Source organism: Crocodylus porosus, unplaced genomic scaffold, assembly GCF_001723895.1.
Source record: "Crocodylus porosus isolate Cpor-Errol unplaced genomic scaffold, CroPor_comp1, whole genome shotgun sequence".
NCBI classification, from domain to species: Eukaryota; Metazoa; Chordata; order Crocodylia; family Crocodylidae; genus Crocodylus; species Crocodylus porosus.
Window position 1 is genome coordinate 57,703,205 of NW_017728931.1, and position 21,412 is coordinate 57,724,616.

Below are 21,412 nucleotides of genomic sequence, written 5' to 3' on the forward strand. Positions count from 1 at the left end.
AGGTAGGACAGAGAAACATCTTAGAGACTAACTGGTTAAGAGAGTCATGAGCTTTCATAGGTATTCTCTATTAGATACTAGGAATGGACTGTTCAAAATCTGTTTGTTTGAGCAACTTATTCAGGATAATATTTTCACCAGCTGTGGCAGACCTAGAGCACTGAACTGCAGATGCTTTTCTGTCTAATTTTCAGAAGTGCAGAGTACCTATCATTCTACTGAAGTTAGCAGGATCATCAGCTGCTCAGCACTTACGAAAAATCAGAATCAAGGTGCTCAGATTGCATCTGCTAATTCTTAAGTGCCTAAGATCACAGGATATTTTTGAAAGTTTTGGTCTTAGTTTTTCTAAGAGCATCAGGTTCCCATCTATAAATGGCAAATAATGGTATAGTTAAACATTTAAACCATTAGTAGATGTAAAATACTTTCATTTTTCTCAGGTTTAAGGTGCTGGAAAATGGCAAATTGTTTTTGGAAAATGGAGGAAACAAGTGGCTTCTAGGTTTATATGAATTTTTAAAAAAGCATTAAGATTGCTAAATCAACAGGTAGTCAAAAGTCAGAAGATTGAAAAATTTCTTTGATGTGTCTACTGATAAAGATCTTTATTGTGGACATTCTTCCCAGTGATACCTTGTGAAGCCCTCTGGTACTAAAGGATGGGTGGCCTCAGTATATGAAGACCTAACAAATAGATCTGTACTGGACATTTCTTGATTAAATGAATTTTCAGCAGAAAATTTTGATTCACTGAAACAGAAAATTGTTTTTCTTGAAACTTTAGTCAGGAAAGGTTTCTCAGATTCAAGATAGGGCTTCTGGTTAAAATGAAGCACCCCAGCCCACTGCTTGGCTGATAAAAGCTAATAGTCACATCTCTGTGATGTGGGGGAGAGGTTTGAGTCCCTTGTCTAAATCAAGGACATGAATCTGGGCCTCTTGTATCTCCTACCATACAGCAACCAGCTATTACCTTGGGGCCTGACATTTTGACCAAAAATACTTCAAAACCTGAGGAATCTTCACTAATTAAAGCCTCAATAAAAGGTTCTCATATCAATGAATTAACATTTTCTTATGAAAAACAATAACAGCTTGCTAAGTCAAATGCTCAAAAGTTAAAAGCTGGTGGAATTTAGGTACATTTGCTAGTTTCTGGAAATGAATTATGACAAGTCTTTAGCAACATAATCACACATCCTGGCCTCATACAATGCACAGTATGATACTATTCTGAAGACAAATCAGGGTTTTTCAGTGAATGAAAGTGTGGTTAAAGGGCCCCTGTTCCATCAATTACAGAAGTTGAAATGTATTTATTAAATGAGATAGGGGTCCACAGGAAAATAAATGATGTTGTCTTAGTTTAGGCTGTCCTGGAGAACTGAATTTTATCCCTGGATATATCTACATCGCACTCTGCACTGTGGTATGTACAGACACCTGACCTAGATTTAAAGGAACTACCAGAAAAGTTCAACCAAGGCAGCATGGAGACTGTGTGGGCTAATTTACTCTGTTCTACATTGTCCTTGTGAGAAAGTTTGGGTCAAATGGGTCAATAGAGTGGGACTGTGCAGACAGGATATAAGTCTGTGCTTTGAAATGAATTTTTGTACTATACATAGTTCATAGTCTGCTGGTCCTTGAGTCTCCTTCCCAATGAGTTCTCAGAAACGACTGCCAATAGATATAATATCTCATATGCCAGCTTCTTAAGCTTCCTTGGACAAATATCACTTAATTCTGATGATTCATGTATTTTAATTATCTAAGTTTTTTTATATGACTCCTATATATTCTCTGTATTTAATATCTTAATGATCATCATTAACTTTTACTGAATTTCATTCAACTCCTTCCTTCATTCTTTGTAATGAAAAACCAAATTAACTCTTCAGTACTTCAGAATATTCATGTCTTCTATCATCTGAACTATAGCAGCTGTCAAATTTCTTTAATATTTAACCTGACATATTTATAACATCTTTTCCTATTTCATTTTATTCACATAATTAAGATTACATAATGTTCTCCTAAATTTTCCCTTAGTGTTTCCACTAGGGCCGTGGAAAATGCCTACGTTTCGTTTTGGTTTCGGTGTTTCACAGGGACAGTGTTTCATTCTGGTGTTTCGATGGGCTGTCTGAAACAGCTGCCTTTTCATTCAGATTCGGCATTTCAGAGGGACACTGACTTCTTTTGGTGTTTCAAATCATTGTCCCATTTTGTTTCAGCTGAAACTGTTTTGGAATTTCAACACTGTTTTGGAGTTTCAGCCATAGGCTATAATGGGGAATCACAAAACTGCCTATAACTTTGTCATTTCTTGCTTGATTTGGATGAAACTTGCAGGGATGCTAGCCCCTTCTGAGGACATGAAGCCTGTCATGTTTCAAGGAGATAGGTGCAGTAGTGTTTGTGAAACAGCACCTCAAATTGTTCAAAGCAAACGTGTATTACTTACTGGCAGCGGCAGCCTGCTGTCATCCCGCATGCAGAACTAAGGGCCCGCTCCCGCCCAGGAGGAGTCTGGCACACCCCTACAGCCCTCTTAGGGGGTGCGGTACCCTGGATCTGTGTACAGGATGACAGCAGGCTGCCGCCACTGGCTGGGACCAGTGCCAGCACTGGATTCTTCCTAGTGCTTGGTGCGGGCTGCGCTGGGAAGACTCAGGTACTGGCACTGGCTCCAGCTCCAGCCAGCAGTAGCAGCATGCTATCATCTGCATGCTTTGCAGCTGGTGAGTCGAGAGTTAAAAAAAAAAAGGCCCACACTCACTGGCTCTTGCAGCAGCTACTGGGGCCTCTGAGGGCTCATGGTAGAGCTCCCCCACACAGCATGGGGCAGTGGAGGGCAGCAGGATGCCTGGCACCCACACAGCAGGTGCACCATTACATGGGTACAGCACAACTTGGCAGGGCTTCACACACTGCCTGGGAGCTGGGTTATCTCCAGCAGTCAGCTAGAGCTCCCAGTCTGATCCCCAGCTCTCTGATCATATTCCCCAGCTCTTCCCAGGGGGTGCAGCCCCTGGATCTGCATGTGGGGTTTCAGCAGGTTGCCTCTGCCAGCTGGGAAAATAGCCCAGAGCCACTACCATCACCACCTGGCAGTGGCAGCCTGCTGTCATCCCACATCATCCAGGGGCCTACGCCCTCTGGAAGAGCTGGCGGAAGTGATCAGAGTGCTGGGGGAAAGATCAGGGAACTGGGGAATCAAACTGGAAACTGGGGGTATGTTCAGGGACCTGAACATTTCCCCAGCCCCCAGTTCGATTCCCCAGCACTGGGGTTGGAAGGGACTTCAATGGCAGATCATTGTCACTGGCCAGCTACAGATGTGAATATCAAAACAGTCCTTCCCCCCTCCCTCTTTCCCTGCAAGCCCACCTTCGAAACTGCTCTGAAACATCTGTAACGTTTCAGAAACATCCAAATTGTGTCAGAAAATTTCCTAAATATTTTGGATGGTCAGTTTCATTTCAGAGCTGTTTCAGAGCCCTGCATTTTGTTTCGGATTCAGTGTTTTGACCATCAAAACGTCTAAATCCAAAATGAAACGGAATGGCTGCTGAAATTTCTCACAGCCCTTTTACTTGGAGGTTATGCCTTTTACTTGGAGGCATAATGGAACACTTGAGCACCCTGGTTGCCTGTGGCATACAGGGCAGCATTAATGGCTATGCTGCTGCCAGTAGTGGCTGGGCCAGCATAACAGCTGCTGCTATTTGGTGCTGCCCTTCTCCTGCCAGGTTATAGCCTAGTGTTGGTGCCTCCATTGTCCCCCTTCATTATGCAACTACTTTTACTGCTTTTTCACACTTGATCTTTTCTCTTTCTCTTTTTCCATTTTAGATGTAATTTATTTTCCACTTCACCTGCTTAAGTACCTGGTCGCATAACTACCCAAGCTTTTTCTATGTCTTCAAATTCAGTGGTTCTCAAGTTTTTTTTTGTAGCAGGACCCATTTGTAAATATTGATGGCCAGTCCTGACCCAGTAAAGTGTTTAAGTAGCTTGCTGCCTGCAAGGGGAAACCTATGGTTTCCCACAGTTTTCTCCTTTAAAGGAGAACATCCATGTTTTCTATGATTGTTCACAACCCTTTCATATATTCTTGTGACCCACCTTTGGGTAGCGACCCACAGGGAGAGAAACACTGATCTTAATTCCCTTTTATATGAAGATTCCATCTTTTGTCCCTCTACTGATTAATCTTTCCCCACAACTACTTTAATTTCTCAGAAAGCTAATTACTTGTAGGCAAGTCTCACTGTATTACTATTTCCTACCAGCTCCATCCTTTATGTAGTCAAAAAATGCTCTCAGTTAGTCACTGAATGAGATGAGTTTACCTACAGGTCTGAACCTCCAACTATTCTCTTCTTATTAGGCAATATGGTTTTAAAATATTAACATACCTAATAATGCTTTGACCAGTTTCCCCTAAGTCTCCTTCAGTGCATAATTTTTGGGGAATTAATTTCACATGGTAAAATAGATCATAATTTCCAGTGTTTACTAGTAGATTCAGGCCACTGGCTTCTAGCCCTTCTATCATTTTACAGAGACATGAGAAATAATTTCTTTCTTTTATCTGACATACAAAAAAAGTGACCACGTGCCCCTCAAGTCTTCCATTTTATTCAGGACAATTTCTCCTAATTTTCCCTTTTTTCTGCCTTTTTAAATTTCTATATCATTTCTGTTGCCTTTCTTCATGTTTTTGCCAGTTTTTCTATATCCTTCCTAATTCTGACTAGCAGAATTAGTCATTTCAGGTATAGTCACTCCAAACCCCTGAAAGTTGTTTTTGTTCTTATCTTCAATATGAGCAGAGGCACCCCTATTATTTTGCCAGTAGTAAGTATGTCAAAAGGCTAGTCTATTGGCATGATATCTCTTATTTTAATAGTCATTATTCTAGAGAAAGTCTTGATGCAACGTATCACATTTAATGTTTTTCAGTTATTTGAGCTCAGACATACCAAATGTGTGTTGCTATATTTGCCTATGGTGATATAACAAGGTAACAACAACAACAAATCTTACACGTGCTCTCAGATTTTTCACTGCTAGGCTAATCAATGCAATTGTGTTACCTAAATATGCTAACATATTGAACTGAAGGGATTTAACCCTCTCTGTATACTACAGTAGTGCATATTTTAAGCTCAATACACTACAAGAACAAAAAGCTTGAACTACTAAGACTAATAACAAACCATGATCTCACTCACACAGGCAGTCCCAAGAAACAATTTCACTCTGTTACATAATTTTGAGAGCACAATAGAAGTTTATATTCCAAAAACAGTCATTAGGAAGGAAACAGTTAAAATAAAAAATAATTTAAATGAGTACTTAAATGATGCACGTGGTCCTAGAGACAAAGTGAATCGCTGTGATTAGGGAATGCAGGAAAACATTTTCAAAGAGCTACCGAAAATGGCCCCAAAGTAAAGGTGGTCTGATTTCTGAAGGTCCAGGACACCTATGTTTTTGATTAATTTCAAAAGGAGTTGAGAAAACTCTGTTTAGAACTATGTTGTATGAAATCTCTGTTCTCTTGGATAACAGCAAAAGGCTTTGTAATTAAGGCACTGAGTGGGGACTCAGGAGATCTAGGCCACATCTGCATGGAAAAAATACTGAGCTTGGAAGCAGAGTAATAGTATCTGCAGAGCACTTTAGGCTGGATAATGAGCACCGCTGGGAGACAGTCCCCATTCTAATTAGCCCACTCATGGCCCTGCAGGGATGTAAGTACACTATATCTGGTTTAGGAGGCAGTATATGTGTAGCAGCACAGTGTGCTTGAGGGCATCACTGCTAGGCTCAGTATGTTTACCAGGTTAAGATGTGGACACTCTATTAAGTTCCTGGCCATGTCACAGACTTTGTGATCTTGCACTAGTCTATTTGGGCCAGAAATTTAAAGGTATAGGCACCTATGTACCCTTGATTTCAGTGTTATTGTTAAAATCTGGTCCTTAATCTCTCTGTGTATGAGTTTCCTAGCTGTTAAACGGAGATAAATTTATTAATATGTGGGAGAGCTTCAGATTTTAAGGGCATGGAAGCCTGTTAAATCTTTGGATAGAAGGGGCACATATCTGACAGTACATTAGTAGTGTTGGAATATGATAATGGAAAGCCTTAGTTATACTGTCAAAAGTGATTGAAATGACTGAAGTGCTCAATTAATGGTTACTAGTGAGGAATGAGTATATAGGAACATACAAAAATAATTTGTCCATAATACCAAATTCCTCATATTCTTCTTAAATTCCTCTGACACTTTGGGTTTTTGATCTGTACTTTTTTCACATGGTGCTTATCGGTCCAAATCAAGATAATTTTGTCAAACTAATACTAACCAAGTGATCCAATTTAAAGATCTTTCGAATTATTGAGAAAACGTACAAATACATGGTCATGCAGACCTTCATTACTAGTACCCAGTGGATATTGTGATCTGATATATCAGTGTGAAGGGGCATCCATCTCATACAAGTGAGTTTGATCTAGTTCCAAAGCTCCAGTTACAGACACAAGCAGAGGCTCTAATCAGTTTATTGTATTGTTTTATTTGTCTTTCCCCAAAGCAATATTCCTGCCAGACACGTTTCAGTATTCCCATAACTTTGCATAAAAGTTACCACTTGGAGCAGAGAGAGGTGTAAGACCCAGGTACCAAAATATATGCCATTAGTTCAAGTTTTCTTAATGTGTACAACAAAGAAGTTACCATAATTACAGTTGGGCTAAACATCAAGACGTAAATCGTCCACTGTCTGGGAGTTGGTTGAACTGCAAACTAATCTTTACATTGTCAGATTTTCAATATTATCAGTGTCTCTACCATTTATAGAGTAGTATTACAACAACCCCTGCTATTTCAAAGTTTTCCATCTAAAGAATACAACTCATTTTTTGACAAAATTACTAGTGGCAATGAAGCCTGGACATTTTTGGACATGACTCCACCTCCAAAAGTGGCTTTGAACCAAGTCTTGGTACTGAATCTATATATACATGGCTGGCTAAATGCTATGCAGCTATTGCTCTTGCATTAGAATAATAATAGCATGGCAGAAATTTCACATGCTACATTCACAAAAACACTAAAAATAGAAACAAATTTGTTAAGAGCAAAAGCAATGTTAGTTACTACACTTTAAAACAATAGTAAAATAAATAAACCCCCTAAATGAAGTGACAAACTACTGGACAAAAGTAGGACTTCAAAATGTAAAGTTCATAGGTAAGGAGGTAATTTCTTTAGGCCATGCACAGAAAACAGTACGAATAACTGATTAATTCTCAAGGTAGTTAACTGCAGAACTATTCTGCATTGAACAACCCACAGATATAAAAATTCCTTTGGTTCTAATGAATAATTTAGCATGAACTCCTTTTATCTGAAGAATACCTTACTTACTATAATGTTAATTTAATTAGTATAACTTTGCTGTCGCCTACATAAGATATGTTTGTGCTCCCTTATGATATGCTATTTCCATCAACATTAATTATATCATTGTGATATTCCTTTTCCAGTTCTAAACATCTAGTAAGACCTGTACTACTACATTATATTTAATGGGAATGTGGTGGTCGTTGCTTAGGCAACAAGATGAAGAAATGCAGGTCAGAATGTACTTCCAGAAAAGCAAAAGCAGGAATATGGTACAAAATGAAGAACAAATATGTTTAACTGATTTTTTGTTGCATTAAAATAATAGCATCTGTCAATGGGAAACAGCCAAGCTATTTTATCCAAATCTGTAATTCATAAATTACTTCATATAAAAGAGACAAATAAGCAAACAACTTTCATGAAAGCAAAGCATTCTTCTTTAATAAGAATATAACACAGTGCATTTAAATTAGATACCTGATTTTTCCTTTTAGCATCTAGAATTTTGATATCTATATATCGAATTTATTTTATTTTCTGATTTTTGGCTAGAAAGGAACATATTCCTTTGAACATTTTTTGAATTACTTCATGCAAATTACTTCATTACTCCTTTTGGAAAGGAACATTCCAGTGAACATTTTTTTGAATTACTTCATACAAGGTTTGCTTACATTATGCTGATGTGTGTAAATAATTTTATATATTATTATTGGTATGGTTTTCTGGTTACCACTTGATGTAGTATGAATATCAAATTTCCCAGATTATAAACTACACTCTATAATAATACTGTACGTGTTGTAAAATGTTTAATTCATTATTTTATCACTGTTATTGTTTATTACTACAATTTTTCTCACTCTTTGTCTAAACATTAAATTCAGTATAAGGTTCTAATTTCCCATGCAAATGCCTGTAACCTTAATTAATATGTGGAAATTGGGCACTTTATGGTGATTGGTATTCAAGAAGAAACTAAATTAGACATGAACTAGACCAAGCTGAGCAGGAAGCTGTAGGTACAAGACAAGTGCACAGCCAGAGCTTAACCCCTAAGGTATCTGAAAGAGTTTGGTTTGGATATTTATCAAAAGAACTTTGTATTGAAATACATACGTACACCTAAGTATGTCAGTGAGAGACTTGGGTCTCCTAGGTTGATTCTTTACCTCATAGAGCATTTGCTGTGCTACCTACTTCTCTTATGTCCTCTTCTGAAGAGTTTCTCTTTTGTAATCTTTTTATGACTGAATACTCCTTTACTTATGTAACTCTAAAGCTGTAGTCTATGAAAAGTACCAATAGTTGGTTATTTATTTATTTTTGCCTAGAACGACTTGACATCTACTTTAAAACTTACACTGAGTGGCTGGAACCTGCAGGTTAAATTGTGGGGGGGTTTTCCTGCTAAAGTCTTGTTTTTGGATCTTTAAATTAAGAATATTTAAAAGGGTAACAGTTGAAAATATCACACAGCAGCTATACAACAAAAATGCAAAATATTCATATATGAAAATAAAAATAAATAGATCTTTCACAATTTTCTGATCAGTAGTCATTGCCTGTATATTATTATTAGAAAAATAACTTGAAATGGCTAACTATAACTGAGATGCTGGTTTGTCAATTTGTGCATCTAATATAGTATGCTATGTGTGTATATAAATACACACACAGAGCATATACAGCAGTTTGCTACTGTTGATTATTATAGTAGCATTAAAGCTGTACAAGGATTCAAATATTTACAAATACCTTAATTCGTGGATAATAAAAATTACTTTTCTATCTTATAACAATGTGATTTTTTTTTTTTTTACTACATTTATAATGTCTTGAACACTGGAACAGGTAAAAACAGGTCTATACATTGTGTTAGCTTTTCCTTTACTGCCAGCATTCATTTCAGAAGAAAGTGTGTATACATTATATTTAAAGGCACTTCATTCCTCCTGGGCATATCCAAATTACTGAGGTGTCTTAAATACTTCGGTCCATTTGTTGGTATATACTAAATATTTAGTTTAACTAGGAAAGTGGTAAGCAACCTTTCAAAGGATTAGTATTGTTTCCCTGTTCAAAGTGCAAGTTTCAATTAATGAATCCTATAAACTGATTACCTAAAGCACAAAAGCACTTCACTATAGAATCCAGAATTAGTTAGGAGTTGGACAAATTTAGGAAATAACTTTCCATAATTAAAATATATCTTAATATATCTATGTCGCGTTGTGTTATTTAACTATCATCTTGGTAGTAATGTTTAAATAAAAGTAATAGCATGTGATGTGCGGCAGACAGGGGTGTGGCCAGCCTTTCTGTACACTGGAATTGCCCCCTCCCAAGGATGGTTTAGAAGTACTGTGGATTTCTACTTAAAAACAAAACAAACCTGGAGATTGATATGGGGAAGGAAAGAACCATAATGCCTGATTTCTCTTTGCCATGTCCCTGGCTATAGATAGTATTTTGTCAACATGTATATATTTTGTAGCTTTATCGTAAGGATATTTTACATATTTATTAAGCTATATGTAGAAAAGTGAAGCACTAACAGCAACACAGAATAGCTCTAAGTTATTTAAGATCACAGAAGAGACAGACAAAAAAGCAGCTACAGGGTCTATAGACAGCTATATACAGAAGGTTTCTTACCATAAATTGTACATTGTCAAATCCATTAGCCATCAAGTGGTTCTCATACTGAGGTAGCCCAATATTTTCCAACCATTGTCCCACTGTCTGAGCAGGGCATCTGGGTCCTGTAAGAGGGTGAAGAGGGAGGCGTTTAAGCAATGAGTAGCCATCCACTGGATAATAGCGGTAGTCCTGGGCTGAGAGGTGGCATTGCCACATCGTGTTCCTGGGAAAGTTGTTATCAAAGGAGCCCGCCAGCTTGACAGATTAATGTTTTCAGCAAGAAAGAAAGTCAGAAGTAAAACATAGTTTACAGGGCAGCCTATAGAGTAAGATCTGATCCTAGCTCAACATTTCTTAGTTATTAATCTTTACTACAGACCAGTACGTCATACAGTGTAAAAAAAAAAAAAAAAAAAAAAAAAGACATATCAAGCTGTCAGCTAAGCTGTTCTCCGTTATATGTGATTGTTGGAATACTCCACAATGAGCAATGCACTGCCAGCAGCAAGAATTCTTTTTATCAAGTACTCCTACACTCATCAGTATGCAACTCCATGCTCCTTGCTCCCCCTCGCTCGCTCCCCTTCATTACCCAGCCTAGGCTACACCTCGCATTTTCAATAATAGCCATCAGATAAGGCAGATTTTTTTTTGTCTGCAAGCTGTAAGCCTGCTGCTGCTGCTTCCTCCTACACACCCATCCAAGCGTCAATCTTGAATGATGAGAGCAGTCAAAACAAATGCAGAAAATAGCAAGATTCAAAAGCAAACTAAAGCGCTTAAATCTGAATAGAATCTTCATACCAGTTACGTATTACATATCTGCTTGTTGTAGATTTTTACGTTTCAGAAGACATCAGGAAATGCAAAGCATTAACCACAGCCTATACTACATGTTTCCTTCTTAATACAACATAGAAACTGGCTTGCAGTTCAACTAACATTATTCTGAAAATAATTTTGTAATGAACCAATAACAAATGAATGCATGTTACAGCATCTTTCCTGTAACACTGCAAAAGACACAAATTGAACAACAGCCTTTTAGTCAAAATAATTTGTTTATTATCTTTAGGATTTGTCAACCATAAAATACTATTAGACACAAGAAAACCTTGATTCTAATCTACTTATAATTCAGCTTGAAAAGGTCACCATTTCAAATGAGCAGCTAACAGAATATTTTAACTAAATAAAATGCAAAGTTCAGATCTTTTCTTATAAAATGAATATCTGAATGATAGCAGGTAATTATACTAGAGTTTCAGTTAGTAGCAAAGGGGTGGTATATTTTCTTTGATTTGTAAGGAAAAAGGGTCAGATACAAATGATAAAATGGATGGTAAAGTTATTTATGTGTACAATAACGTGTTTTGCAATGTGTATTGTCCATTTATATATTTTTAATGTCAGATCGGTGTTTTGGTCAACAGTGCTGGGGCTGCACCTGTGTCTTTGAGCTGCCTCTTACTCCACCCTGAGAGAATAAAGGGGCTACAGCCCAACTGTGACTCCTCCACAGAGTCCTTTCTCCTCCACAGAATTCAAGTGCTATAGGACTTTGGAGTAGAGGGAAGGAGGATGAGTTGTGGAATATATATTTGGACAACACATCTCAAACTACTGTACAGATAAGTAATGTTAAATAATGTTACTTCTTGGAGGGCTTATCTATATATGTATTCTGGACTTTACGACTCATAAGCAGTGACCTGATCTAAGAAGAAGCATGCTCATGGTGTAGCTGAAGAGTGACTATCATTCAGGTCTGCCAAAAGAAATATCTGACCTTGATGCCACTACAATGGACAGTGTTTCTGTAAAAATATGAAACGACCCCAAGTGTCTGTCTTCCAGGTGTCTGCAATAGGATACTTTACGAGAAAGCTATAGAAACTTCTAAAGCCCTAGTGGAATTAGCTCTAAGTTAAGATGGGGTTTTGAAATTAATGCATCATAAGAGGCTGTAATACAAACTGAAATCTCTATAGCTAGTCTTTGGCTTGAAACACAAATGAAATCTCCTCTAAAACTGCTGCAGAAAATCTTAGGGAGGCTCTGAAAAAATTAACTATGTGAAAATAAAAGGTTGCATTTGGTGTATGCAACCACATTTCTTCCTTACATGAATAAGGTTTAGGAAAAAATATGGGCGAGTGGATCATTTGATTCACATGAACCTTTGCAGTCAATTTACACAGAAATTTTGGATTGGGCGGGGTGGGGTGAGACATACTTTATCAGACTACTAAACTATATAAAAAGGGCCTTCCACAAGAGTTTATGAACATATCCAAAAAGGGGGTCTCGATAAACAGGGGAAATAAGAAATAGGTTTCTCTAGGTTCAGAAGGAAGACTCATTAGGATTACACACAAAATAACACAACACTGAAGTCCTGTCACAGATTAATAGATAAATCTTAATAAATCTCTTCAAAATAAATACAAAGAAAAGTGAGACATCCATATATATCTTTTAATAAGAGGATGAAGCACAGAAATGTGTACCTTAGCTAAACTAATGGATAAACCCACATCTTTCAGAGGAAAAAGGTATTCTGAAGTGGTAAGGCAATTGGTCTCATAGGCTACAAGTGTCTTTATTTACACCAATCAATAAATCTTTTCCATATACCTATATAAAAGTCAGCTTAACGGAGTCTTGTCTTATGTGAATCCATTGTGACAATTTGAAGATGAACCTTCTAGATCTGACATCTACCCAGTAATCAGTCAGGCTGCAAGGTGGAGCAAAGATAGGTCCTGGTGAAGTATCCATGCCTTGAGTTGTGTTAGGCATGGTAAGGAGAGGCAAAGTCCTCAGGAAACAAACTGACAGCAGCATCAAATGTGAGTACCAGGACTGTCTTAGTCAGGAAGCAGAAATTAAGATGATCCTGTCTGTTTGTTTGGGGGTGGGTGGGTGGGTTATTTTTTGTTTTGTTTTGGTAATATGGGAATTAAAGCATTTGGAGGCTATGCCAACAATAGTTCTGTTGACCACAAAAGTAAAAATTCATTTGAAAGGGATTCTGGACTATGCCTTATCTCCCCCTCTTCCACAAACAGCCTGCAGTTTTTGTCTATCAGAAAGAACTATTGAAAGGTAATCTCATTCCTTGAAAACTTTATCTGTAACTGGTTTTCCATTCATGCACAGACAAAAAATATCTGCAGCCTCGTTGCTAAGATGTTCTGCAGACTTGGAAGGTGAATCACAATAAGGAATATCCAGTGATAATTATACCACTTCCATAACTGAACTGCCTCCTGACATATTGGGGATGACCTTGCTCTTCCCTATTTGCTCACATAGACGAAGGCACTCATGTTATCAGTTGTGATGTTAATTGACTGGTTCTGAACATGATGAAGGAATGTATATGCAGATTTTGCAAACTTCTTTGAGTTCCAACACATGTGTAGCTGCCCGCCATTTTAGTAGTGTAGAGCCCAGTAATGATCTATCCATTCCACACAGTTGAAAAAGGTTGTACATATCACTGTGATTCTTCATGGAAGAGGCAATGCAAAAGTTACTCCCTTACATATATGGCTGGAATCTTTCCTCCAATATTGGGGAATAAATATTGTTTGGCACAGTAGAAAAGACATGTTTAAATGATATTGGCTCAGAATACAAACCAAGTTTAGTCAAACCAATGTACAACATAGGCATAATTTGGCAGGCTGCATGACAGAAAGATTCCATAAAGCTGAGGAGAATCAGGCATGCCTGTACTGTGGTGTTTAGATTTGGCTGAATCTGTTAAAGCAACGTGTTCTCAGTCTGGCAATAGCATAACCAGGGTAGGGAGATCAGGGCAACTGCCATAGGCGCCAGCAGAAAAAGATGGTTGCTGCCACAGCTGCATATCTATGACTGCACAGTGTGGAAGCTGCCCTGTGTGTGGCAGGTGCCCCCAGGGACGCAGCTGTGACATTACAGCCGTGGACGACACTTCTGCTGAATGACCAGGAAGCATATATACCTCCTATATGCAAAGTATTTCACAATATAGAAGCATGCCCTTGCAAGTCAATTCCATCTCTAGATTTTAAAAACTGGTTTGTAATTTGGTAAGCATCAACATTATAAACTTTATACAATGAATGAACACTTTGAACCCCCTTTAACACAAAAGGAGACCACTTCCTTTTGTTTCTGATATCAAGAAGTAGCTGGAATAGAGGCCCCTTTCTTAAAATTGAAATGGATAATCTTTTATTCCAAGAAGTAGAAATAATTGCATTCCATGATATAGTAGTCTCTGAGGAGATGGGACCTTGCAGAGGGAAAGGGAAAAGGAGTGGATTTGGAATAGTGTGAATCTGATTGGAATATCTACATACAGGTCCCCAACAGATACGGCTGGCCAAAAGACTCTGATCTTGACAGCATAGGAAAAGGCATTCCAAGAGAGACCTATGCATATGAACAAGCACACAAAGAACTATATTACTCAAGTGCTTAGACTCTGACTTCCTTTCCTTCATTTATACAGGACTAGAAGGGGCCTCCTGTGCCACTGAATCAATTCCCATGCAGGTGCGGGGGAGATTTGGGAGAAATGTTCAATCTTCTCATAGATTTGCATGGAATTTTGGAGAATCCAAGGGTCATCGAAAATCACAAATCCAAATCATACCCTATAACATATCATAAGAAAAAAGAGGAGGAAATGAGGGTAATGCCCTGCTACTGCAGTGATAAAGAAGTAGTTAGTTAATATAGGCCCAGAGGATCCTAGAAATAGGACCATGCCTGACCATGCAGAGGAAGGGAAAAACCTGCCAGTCATTGCTAGTCTGACCTAAAGGAAAAATACTTTTTTGACCCCAGATTTGGCAACTGGTATGATCCTGAATGGAAGAGTTTTCTAAGTACTGGCAGGAACATCAATGTGCTCCAGTTACAAACCCACAGCCTCTGTTGTGGCCAACATCCCAAGGCTTTTAGAGGAAGATGAAAAAAAAAATCTTAGGCATTCATGACAGAGGGAAAAATAGAAAAATATCCTTGCTGGCCCCTAACAAATAGATTACAACATTTTTTAAACATGGCATTATCAGACACTTGCCAAATCACAAGGGTTTTACCTGTATACTCCAATTTAGGGATTGAAAATACATGATTCACATATCAAACATACTGATGGTTATAAAGTCAATACATTCAATTAGTTCAGATACCACATTTTTTGCCAATAGTCTGGCTTTTTATTACTTTGAATGTTCACACTAGTTTAGTTGTATCCTCCTCCCCCACCAATTTAAGCTTAAGCAGAAACATTTTCATGACAGCCATGAATAAAACCAAATCCAACCAGGGGAAACAGTTTAAGTTCAACCATTCCTCTGAAGTATTTACAACCTAAATCTTGCATTACTTGGCTTATGTATGAGAATCAGAAAGCACAATAAACTAAGGTCCCCACTACACATTATATCTATTACACAATTCATTGGTTAATCATGCAATAAATTTAGAGCAGCCACAATTCCAAAGTAATTAGCACATGATACAAATGACTATCCAAATATAAAGAAAGCCAACCAGCTATAAAGTTGGTGCTTGACAATGTGTAACAACTCTATAGGTGGTTCCTATCCAGCTTCCATTTGAACATGTAGCAGGGCCCTAAAGCCCTGATCCAGCATCCACAATTACTTCTACAATGACATCCATTGACAACAAGAGACCTTCAGGCTCCCTGAAATTTATATAAATGCTGATGCTGCTTCTTGAAGATATATATACTGATGCTAGATATATTTCTGTTCATGAAGAGTCATGCCAATGATTCATCTTACTTGCTCTGGGTTCTCATCAGTATGGCTTCTTTGACTTAAAAGACATTACTGCTGATTGAAATCAGTGTATGTCAAAGCAGAATCAGGACCAGTGGTAGTCTACATAGCATAAACCTTTTCTCAAGTGCCACAATCCACTTAATCACAACAGTTCTAATTTCATTATCCAAGCAAAGTTAAATGCTAAACTGTAACATTCATATTTGAAAGTTGGGTGGATTTAGTTTTAATGATCTTAAGTACTATTAAGTCTTAAGGTGGGGGGGATTAAGAACACTGCTACGAAGAGGAAGCGACAGGTGGTGGTGGTTGGAGACTCCCTTCTTCAGGGGATGGAGGGATCCATCTGTCAGCCTGACCTATTGTCCTGGGAGGTCTGCTGCTTGCTTGAACCTGGATCTAAGATGTCATGGAAGGATTACCGGGACTCATCCAACCCCCTGACTACTACCCCATGCTGCTATTCCATGTGGGTACCAATGCCACTGCCAGGGGTGACCTTGAGCAGATCAAGAGTGACTCAGGACTCTGGGCACAAGAAGGGATTGGGGGGTGGGAATCAGGTGGTGCTCTCCTTAGTCTTTCTAGTTAAGGGGACAGGCCCAGGCAGGAGCAGATGCAGCCTTCAGATCAATGCATGGCTGCACAGGTGGTGTCACCAGCAGAGATTCAGTTTCTTCAAGCATGGGATGTTGTTCCAAGAAGGATTGCTAGGAAAAGACCAGATCTACTTGACAAGGAAAGGGAAGAGAATCTTTGCAGACAGACTCACTAACCTAATGAGTAGGGTTTAAACTAGGTTCACCAAGGGATGGAGACCAAAGCACTGACGTAAGTGGGGAGGTGGGAGACTGGGAGAAAGCAGGAGTGGGAAACAAGGAAGGCCTCCTCATTCTTATGGAGAAAGTAGGGCAATCAGCTAGTTACCTCTGTCTGTACATGAACAGACAGAGCCTGAGAAACAAGCAGGAAGAATTGGAAGTCCTCGCACAGTCAGGGAACTATGACATGATTGGAATAATGAAGACTTGGTGGGACAGCTCACATGACTGAAGCATTATCATGGATGGGTATAAACTGTTCAGGAAGGACAGGCAGGGAAAAGAGGGAGGAGTTGCACTGTATATAAAAGAACTGTATAATTGCTCAGAGCTCCAGTAAGAAACTGGAGATAGGCCTGTTGAAAGTCTCTGGGTTAGGGTCAGAGGGGAGAGCACCAAGGGTGATGTCATGGTGGGTTGTCTACCATAGACTGCCAGACCAGGAGGATGAAGTAGATGAGGCTTCTTCAGACAATGTGCGGAAGTTTCCAGATCATGGGCCCTGATTCTCATGGGGGACTTCAAGCACCTTGGCATATGCTGGAAGGACAATTCAGCAGTGCACAGGCAACCTAGGAAGGTTTTGGAGAGGGTTGGAGACAACTTTCTGATGCAAGTGCTGGAGCGGCCAACTGAGGGCTGTACTCTTCTTGATCTGGATCAAGGATCCTGACAAAAGGAAGAAAGGAGAGCAGCAGAGTATGGACCCTGGACTTCAGAACATCAGACTTCAACGGCCTCAGGGAACTAATGAGCAGGATCCCCTGGGAGGCCAGTCTGAGGGGCAAAGGAGTCCAGGACAGCTGGCTGTATTTTAAAGAAACCTTACTGAGGGTGCAGGAACAAACCACCCTGATCTGCATGAATAGCAAATATGGTAGGTGACCAGCTTCACTTAGCAGAGAACTCTTCAATGAGCTTAAACACAAGAAGGAAGTTAATAAGAAGAGGAAGCATAGACAGATGACTAGGGAGGACAAAAATATTGCTTGGGCATATTGCGGGGATGAATTCAGGAAGGCCAAAGCACAACTGAAATTCACCAAGGGCAAGTCATGCCAAACCAACCTCAATGCCTTCTATGTTGAGATGATGGCTTTGTGGATGTGGGGAAAGCAGTGGATGTGATATACTTTGACTTTAGCAAGGCTTTTGATACAGTCCCCCAAACAACTTTGAGGTAACCACACTATTCCAACTTTTCTTTGAGCTTAATCTGCATACAATGAACAAACAGGATTTTACCACACCTTCAACTTTCCTATGAAGTATGAACTTTCATTACTACCCAGGAGAACTTTTACAATCTTTTCTCTTACATCTGAAGAAGGGTGCTTGTGCCCGCCCAAAAGCTTGCAAATAAAGAGTTTTTTATTTGCAAAATATCTAGTTGTTCTAATAAAAGATATTACCTATACCACAAGTTCTGATTCCATTTGCCTCTAGACCAATATGGCTACAACCTGGATATCTGCTCTTACAATTTTCACCAGTTTAATTCAATAATTTTAAAACCAATATAACTGAACCAGTAGATTCTTCTAGCAAGACAAGACCTGTAATGTATTTTGCAATACTACAGAATATTAAGTGAGTACAACTTTGATGTTTATATCTGTTTTCTGACCATTTTGCATGACATGATTTATATACATTACTGGATATGGCCCTGGTCCTGCAACTAGCTCTATGCAGAAATCTAAAGGCAGAAAACAGTTGCGAATTCAGAGCACAAGTTACTACAAAATTTTACTCTCCTCTGAAAACTTGTAGAAGCATCTCTGTCTCTAGCTTACTGGAATGGTGCTCTGGTAAAGTTATTAAAAGGTGAATCTATATATTATTTCTAACACAATACAATTCCCTTAGGCACATGCAGATACCTAGAAAGCAATTAGTGATGATCCCAGCAGCAGTGACTTATGTTTCATGCCTGTAACCTTTTCAAAGAGGGATGTATAGCACTAATATGGAAAGAAGATCCAATAACACTACAACTCCTAAATTCATGGGTAGCCACCTGTGACCTGAAGTAATTTTTTAAGACAACATATTTTCATTTTCCCATTCATATACATGTTTATATCTTGCAGTGTTTTCATAAAAACGATATTAAACCTAAATTTCCAATGTTCTTGTTAGAGAACTTGTTAAAGCTTGTTATGCTAAAGTGTATATTACATTTGCCATTTAGATTAACATTCTAAATTTTAAAAAAGAGTATCAAATAAAAAAATTCACAGTGCAAACAAAGTAAAATTAAAACCACCAATTATCAATTTAGTTATCACAGACAAAACAATCCAGCTATATTAAGATACTGTTAAGGCTCATTTGATTTCCTTCCATAGACCCATGCATGGGAACATTGCTTTGGCGAGCTGGACCAGGTTATTTGAAGCTGTTCCAATCCATCATGTAAACATATATTTATCATGTACAAAAATGTTAAAGGAACAGAAAAAAAATATTTTCTGGCACTCAAAAAGACCAGGAAATCCCAGATTTACAGCTGGTTGCTTGTGCAACTCTCCTTTGGCACTTTCTCTCTACATCTTGTGCACTATATGAGGCACAGGTCTTCAGGAAGACAATGTGGCCAGCTGGGTTCAGAAGACCTGGGCTTCATTCCAGAATCAGCCGTTAACCTTCTCTATAATCTTGGACAAGTCACTTCCCTTGCTCAGTGATTCAGTTTACTCTTCTGTAAAAATGGGTATCCATTTGAAATATACTGTTTTGAAAACGAGTGATGGAAAATTTTAAGTACTATATAAAAACTGAATATTATCATTTGATTACAGAGCCTAATGCATACACGCAAGGAGGCAAATTAAAGTTGCTTGGGGAGAAATATGAGAAGAGAGTTTGAATTTGTAACCTAAAAGTTTGTAGGTTTATTTTTTCCCCACTCTTCATTGTTGTTCATAATAGCGTGGCATGGTCGGTGGCGTGAGTGGGGCACCAACCCTGGGTGCCAACTCAGTGCACATACCAGAATGGCTGCCCCCTTTGTGCAGTCTGAGTCCCAGCAGCAGAAGCAGCCTCACACCACTGGGTGTTCCAGTAGCAGCCAGGTGCATGGACCCTACGCTGCTGTTATAAGAGCAATAACTTGGACCAATGAAGCACGCTGCAGCAGCAGCAGCTGGGTCCTCTCTAAGTCCCAGAAGCAGGTAAGACTCTACCTTCTTCCCCTCTTACTCCCGCTTGGCACCCTGCCCCTTTGGTGCTTAGTGGCATCTTCCTCCCACCCTGCTCATTGTGTGTTTGGTTTGCAATTTCTTAAGCCTTTTTTTTTTTTTTAAATATCAGGGTAAAATCAAATTCTGTTATGTACAGCTGTGACCTCCTAAAAAGCAAGCTTTGAACCCTGAAACACCTTCAGAACAATAGCACAGAGTTCTACCTCTTAAGGTGCAAAACATTAGTTAGGAATGGGATTGAGGGAGGAACTGGGCCGCTCTCACAACATGGATGGGTCTCAGCACCATTTGGTGATGAACTTTTAGCATCATGTGTTAGGGCCAGGGTGGTTACAGCTGGAGTCTAGTCCAGATCTTGCTTTCTTTACCTGGACATTGATCAATCTCTTGCCTGAATGATCTCCTCCCAGATGCGCAGATGTTGGAAAGGAGGTAAAGGGACAATGTGTCAATGGAGCCTCAGCTATACAGTTACAACACAAAACCCTTCTGCCTGCTAGACATCACTGTTGAAGGGTGGAAGCCATAAGAGTGCCTGCCACCCTGGGAGGGATCCTGGTACCCAGGAGGTACACTGGAGACATCCCAGTGTACCTCCAGTGAAAATGAACCATGGCATTTTGAGAAAAGTAGAGAGGTTATCTTTTTATGAAGTGGTGTGGTAAGGCAGCAATTAGAGCAACACTGGAAATGTAAATCTTGCTGCTTGCATGAGAATCTCAGGACATTTTTAGGGATAATAGTAACACTGTACCCACCATCTATGAGTAATTATTATCACTGCTTTCAACTATTTATAAAAAAAAAAAACCTACCTCAAAATTTCGCACAACAACATGACTGAATAAAATGCATTATTTAACTCTGTGAAGCATTCTGGGATACAGCCTATATGAAAGGAAACATGTTATACTACAAGTTATGGCAGAATAAAACAGTATAATTAATATAGAATGGATTTGAAGCAAGTCTTTGTGTAGCTCTGTCTCAAAACACTTGACTTGCAAACATGTAGAGCTGGATAACAGGAGTGCTTGAACAAAATGTTCTGAAAGGGATTAGGAACACAATTTCTGCACATGGATATCTCAACCACTTACAAACTTACAGTCTAAAAGTTTGAAAACAGTAAAATAATGAAGATCTTCTTTTAATATCCTCTAGTAGGCCTGTGCAAAGTGGCTAGTATTTGCTTCAGATTCGGGCAATTTGGGGGACAGTGATTTGATTTGATGATTTGAATCACTGTCCTGAATTGATTTGGCTGAATCTGATTTGGAGATCTGGCTGCCACCAAATTGGCCAAATCAAACAGGCCTCATCCCCCGCCTGCTCTCCCAGCCCCATTAATAGCTGCCCTGCCCAGCCCCAGCAACCCAGCTCTTAAAAAAAAAAAAGCCCCACACTTACTGGCTTTTGCCAGGCCGGGAGGGTGGTCCCCACTTCCCCCACTGCCCTGTACTTTGTGGGGGGGGAGGGTTCTGCCATGAGCCCCCA

General features: G+C 39.0%; 1 protein-coding gene across 9 annotated transcripts in view; it reads right to left on the reverse strand.

Annotated features, from left to right (window-relative positions):
* The window catches only part of ANKS1B (ankyrin repeat and sterile alpha motif domain containing 1B), an 837,577-nt gene that overhangs the window by 305,709 nt on the left and 510,456 nt on the right, over nucleotides 1-21,412 (reverse strand). For 8 of the 9 annotated variants that reach the window (XM_019545115.1, XM_019545114.1, XM_019545113.1 and 5 more), the window contains one exon: nucleotides 10,088-10,194. In XM_019545115.1, the coding sequence (XP_019400660.1) occupies nucleotides 10,088-10,194 (107 nt within the window). Of the gene's footprint in view, nucleotides 1-10,087; nucleotides 10,570-21,412 lie in introns of those variants that run through there. The other variant, XM_019545121.1, reaches the window with a different exon arrangement.